The sequence below is a fragment of the Malus sylvestris genome, chromosome 11 (genome assembly GCF_916048215.2).
Source record: "Malus sylvestris chromosome 11, drMalSylv7.2, whole genome shotgun sequence".
Lineage (NCBI taxonomy): Eukaryota > Viridiplantae > Streptophyta > Magnoliopsida > Rosales > Rosaceae > Malus > Malus sylvestris.
The window spans coordinates 30,892,629-30,898,032 of NC_062270.1; the positions used below are offsets into that span (position 1 = coordinate 30,892,629).

At 38.5% G+C, this 5,404-nt stretch overlaps 2 protein-coding genes across 2 annotated transcripts; both read right to left on the reverse strand.

The window, feature by feature from the left end:
* Positions 1 to 633: 633 nt before the first annotated feature.
* On the reverse strand, positions 634 to 2,322 carry LOC126590760 (F-box protein At3g62230-like). Its single transcript, XM_050256262.1, has 3 exons — positions 1,864 to 2,322; positions 1,341 to 1,520; positions 634 to 1,185 (listed from the first exon to the last, which is right to left on the reverse strand). The coding sequence occupies exons 1-3, from the start codon at positions 2,224 to 2,226 to the stop codon at positions 883 to 885; spliced, it is 846 nt and encodes a 281-aa protein (XP_050112219.1). The 5' UTR covers positions 2,227 to 2,322; the 3' UTR covers positions 634 to 882.
* Positions 2,323 to 2,844: 522 nt separating this feature from the next.
* Positions 2,845 to 4,434, reverse strand: LOC126590387 (putative F-box/LRR-repeat protein At1g56400). The gene is made up of 2 exons (XM_050255855.1): positions 3,853 to 4,434; positions 2,845 to 2,853 (listed from the first exon to the last, which is right to left on the reverse strand). The coding sequence occupies exons 1-2, from the start codon at positions 4,432 to 4,434 to the stop codon at positions 2,845 to 2,847; spliced, it is 591 nt and encodes a 196-aa protein (XP_050111812.1).
* Positions 4,435 to 5,404: the final 970 nt, after the last annotated feature.

The following is a 5,404-nucleotide window of genomic DNA, read 5'->3' on the forward strand; positions in this document are numbered from 1 at the left end:
AACACCAAGTTTTTATTAAATTTTAATTTTCTTGAAGCATTAAAGTTCAAAAACCCCTTATAATTATATATTTTTGTAGTCCAGGGCTTATATAATTGCAAAGGCTATAAAGGTGAACAAAGTTTTTTTCAAGCAACTTTTTGACCTATTTTAAGCAAGATCTAGTTATTGTAATAATTAAAGTTTTTTCAACTAAAGTTTTTCTTTAACAAGAGAATATTTTGAATTGTTCTTACATATTGAAACGAGCATGCAAACTTTAGGTTACAACCATACAAGTGAGCGATACTCTGTATAAGCAACTTGGGTGCAAGAGTAAAAAAATGGAAGTTCATTCTAACAAGCCAATCATAGTTTTGATGCATGAAACATTGGATTGAATCGAGCTTTTGACCTACTTTAAGCACATCCGTCCGCTAAACCAAATTTGACCAAGGTACTACATAGTCATCTACTTCTAGGACTTCATTGTTGAAGGTAGGCTTTGCAGGGTTGGGTTAAGTTCTCAATCACCAAAGCTAGGTTTGGTAATTACTTTCTGAATTGAGTTGTTTTAAGGTATATAAATGTCGACTGATCAAATTATGCTTCAAATTCAATATATGAAATCAAACTTTGAACTCGGACTCAATGAATGTATCATTCCTTCTGAATCAAAAGAGCAACTGCACATCTTATAGACTTATACTCGTCTCTGAATTAGACAACTTCCATGATTCTAATTTTGAACTGCACATGAAACTATAAGTATATCATCGGATGCTTAAAGTCTTTCAGCTAGACTCGACTCAGAATGAACATTCCATCTTCAACTGTATGCACATGAAAACCAATTGTTTTGCCGGAAGCAAACACATGCAGCAGATTTAATCGGTTACTTACTTACAGAACTGTTATTTCCAGATTTTGTGAGGCTGCTTCGACTTGATGCAAGAACTCTCGAGCCTTGAGTCTGAATTCTTCCGGGTTTCCACCATTAACTTCCTCATCACTTAATGTAACGACAGTAAGCTGTTCCATGATCCGGCCATGTCTGAGAAGATAACGGAGCAGGTCAAGTTCATGTTGTGACCCCATATAATCTTTTACTTCAACCATTCTCAGTGTTCGGGTTATGCACTCATAAACTTCTACATTTCCCTTCCACATCTCTCGAGGCTTCAGTACAGATGGAGTAACGTAATACTGACCAAGATATATCACAAAAATAGTATTAAACATTAATTAATTAGATATCTTATGCCATAACGTACCAAGAGAGATCACAAAAACAGTATTAACATTAATTAATCAAATATCAAATCCCATAAATATGCTACAGCATAGTTAACTATGAGTACCTCATAAATTTCCTCAGGGCATCGTTTGATTGTAACAGTCTCCAGATGAGGACAACAATTCAAGAAAAACTTGATGCCGAGTTGTTCATGGTGATGCATTGTCGTTTTCAGTGTCAAATCTGTCACTGTCAAACGAGGACTCGGAATAATTGGTTCCCGTTCTGTATGATTGATTATAACCTGCAAACAAATAACACATAAATATTAAATAACAAGGTTTAAAAGAGGTACAACGCATCAACTAACGTGACTGTTCATATAAACAAGGAATGGGGTTATCCTTGAGACATTCTTACTTCGCAGATCGCCTCATTTGTCAACTATAAAAAGGTTGTTTTGCTCAACTGTATCATGAAAATTCTCGAACACAAATCCAACTATATTCCTTAATCCTGCGATCATGCATGTAGCCCTATAATCTTATGAATCCATAAGTTTTGTCAGTGCCTCTCAAGTTCAACAATATCTAATCCAGCCACATTACTAGTGCAAACAATGAAACGTTGAAGAGAGAAATGTGTACCCGAAGCGTGTAAGAACAGACTGTCAACTTCCTTGTAGGGGGAAGTATATCGAGAATGGAATTAGGACTAGCAAAGCTATGAAAATCTATCACAAGACTACGAGGAAGTATATCGAGAATAGAATTGGGACTAGCAGAGTCATGAAAATCTATCACAGGGCTCAAGTCGAGGTTCAACTCTTCGAAGAAATTGAATTCGCTACCCTCGCCTGTAGTCAATGCCGGCACATCCCCACCAACAAACTTCAAATAATTCAACTTTGGTGCTTCAAGATAAAAGGAATGAGGGTAACGAATACTGCACCTATCAACCATCAAAGTTTTTACCTTTAAGTCATTCCCACGAACGTCAAGGGAGTTCATCCCCCAACATTTCTTCAGACTCAGACTCTCAAGCAACCTACATTGTGCTAACAGAGTTTCTTGAACTGAAACCAGCAGAGCAATCCTACCCAATGAAATGTGTGTTTGGGTTAAAACTTAAACTTAGGGCTTAGAAGGGAGTTGGCCCAAAAAGAGGAGAAAAGCCCGAAGCACAGCCCAAGCCCAGAAGGCAGAAAAGGGCTTTCCCGACTAGGTGCAGATCATTTGCACCATTTGCTCACCTACCCAGGGCCAAGTGGTATAGACCAGCCAGCTAATCAGCCCAAAAGTACTTTATAGTGGCAGTACAAGTAAATAGCTGATGAGTCACTATCCTTCAAAACTGCATTCGGGCAAGATTATTGCTACAGGAGGCCAGACCAAAGTGTCTATAAAAGGAGAAAGAGAAATCAGAGTCAACGACACTCAAACAAATCAACAAATACAAGCACAAACTCTGCTCAAAGCCAGATTTGCCTTCAAAACGAAGCTGTAGTCAGCCCAAGCCTTCATCCCTTTCGGGATAAACCCTTTGTAATAGCTCTGCTACCCTGTTCAATTCTTGTTGTAGTATCGATTTCTTTCTTAAACTCACCTCCTAACCCCTTTTCTAAGCTTTCAAACCTTCTAATAAACCACAAAGATAGGAAGTTGCAAGACGATCAACCTTGCCTGACAAGGTTAAACCTTGCCCGACCCTCTTTGTTTTTGTCTTTTCATTCATTAGCCTAGCAATATGTTGTATACTACAAGTTGTATCCAAGTTATTTCTAGTAATATGGCTATTAAAAGACTCTCTCAGCGCTTGAATCCAATTTGAATATGTCTTCACAGTTCAAGCCAGATCTAAGTTCTAAGCCCTCGGGGATATAAGATTTGATCACTCTAAAAGTCCTTGGCCTCAAGGCATAAAAAAGAACCTGATGTGGACTTAACCCATCCACGACAAGCTTTGATAACAAGAAGTCCGAAGTTACTTGAGGCACAAGTAATCGACCTGTCACTTAGTTTTATTTCTGTTATATTATGATTACCATAGAACATTCGAGTACGGAATGAATTTTGATGGGAAGCCTCAAGGCCTATTTAAAGCCCTACAAAGGCACCTATTTGGATTCATCCTATTTCTCGGGCTAGAACATTGAGTATGGAAGGAGTTCTTATGGGAAGCCTTAAGGCCTATCTAAGGCCCTACAAAGGCACCCTTTTGGATTCATTCTGCTCTTTGGGCTCAGGTAATCAGAAGTATGATGGTTATAAGACTTATATAACCAAGAAAATGAACCTTATGTGTTCGAGTACTAAGTTAGTTATTTATGGGAAGCCTCAAGGCCTACACCTAAGGCCCCACAAAGGCACCTGTCAATAACTAACATAGTCTCTCGAATATATATAATTAAAACTCAAACATCCGTTCTACATCTGCCATGCTGAAGATGGCAGTGGCACGCCTGAGCACTTAAAAGTTAATCTTGATTGTGAGCCTTAAGGCCTACACCTAAGGCCTCACAAAGGCACCTTTCAAAGTTAACTCTGTTATTCTCTTTCAGCCTTGCCCGACAGGATTTGCCCGACAAGCCCGCCAGTAAAGCAGAAGCCCGACAAAAAGCATCAACCGGCGCCAACCTCTCGGGGAGCTGTGTGCTTGTCGGCCAGGAAGCATCCCCCACGGAAATTCCTGCCACGAACAATGTGCTTCAGCAGATGAAAATTCCCAACCAAATCCTCATCAAAATTGCAAGAAAACAGAGCTAGGGACTTAAGAACTCGGTGATTATACACATCCAAAGGCAAATCAAAATAGGACACGTGGTAATCATACCCGAGTTCATCCCATGCGGGGTCAGAAAAATCGAGCGCCAACTGTTTGACATCATGCTTCACACAAAATTGGATGCAATCCAGCACGAATTGTTGGAAATTTTCAGGTTCAGAAAATGTGAGAGCAACCTTACCCACAGGCGATTTTGGGCTGTTGTCAATCCAATGGCGCACAAAATCAATGAAAGTTAGTCTCTGAATCGCTCTGTCCGACGGTGCTGCGTCAGTATTCACAAAGAAACGCTCGTTGAACTCGACAATTTGGGTCGAACGCCCAAGGCGACGCCATAGCTTGGAGAGAATGGAGTTTCTTGAGGCTTCTTTGAAAGGCAAGTTGGCGATGATGATCAGATGGAGAGGTTCGGGTAACTGTGAGAACTTGTCCATGTTGTTAAGTACTAAGTTAGCGGAGTTTCTTGCATTATATGAGAGAAGTTGCAGGGGTGATCGACGAAGAAGAAGGTGCATGCGAAGAGAAGAAGAGATTTCTTGTGGCACAATTTTGGTGGTTGGCGAAATGTTAAGGGCATCTCTTCGGTTTTAATTTTTTTTAATTTTTTTAATTTATTTTTGCGTAAACGAGGGTATTCACTTGTTGTGGCCATGTGGATGTAAAAATGTAATTAACAATATCGTTTTTTGTTTTTAGTTGTCACCCATAACTACTTTTCAAAAACATGAAAACTAAAAGTTAAATTTAAAAAAAAGAAATGGTTATCAGATAACCCTTACAATTTACACCGTCCAAACTTATAATATGATTCAAAATGAGCTGCGAAGTTTTAATTTTCTCAATTTGTACATTTTTTAAATCATCTCAATTTATGTTTTTAGTCTGTTGACCATCTTATTCTTCCCTAATTTGAAGATGGTGACTCTAGGACCCATTTATAGGCTAACATACAAGGCACACATACTCATCACGGAGATTCGGCTTCGCATACATCAATGCTTTGTGTCCCTAAACAGCAATCAATTCACAGTTTTTGGTCCAAAATTTGCTAGTATGGCTTGTACATCATAGTATAACGAATTGCCATATCATATGGCACGTCATCCATTGAACAAAAGATTATACGTAAATAGACGAAAAACTTATGGTCAAAATTAGCACAACTGAAACTAAAACGACTAAAGTGAAACTTGAATTAAACTACATAGACCAGAAATGACTAAATTTGACCTTATTGTGTGTGTACAACTATTTAGTAGAACAACAAAAAGATAGACGAAATATAAGGAAGAGAGAGATAGCAAACGCAAAATATAAGATTAACTTGTATGCTTTTCGACTTTAAATATTAAAGATATATAAGGCTTGTTCGACATTGAATATTTTGTTCTATCCTCAACGGGG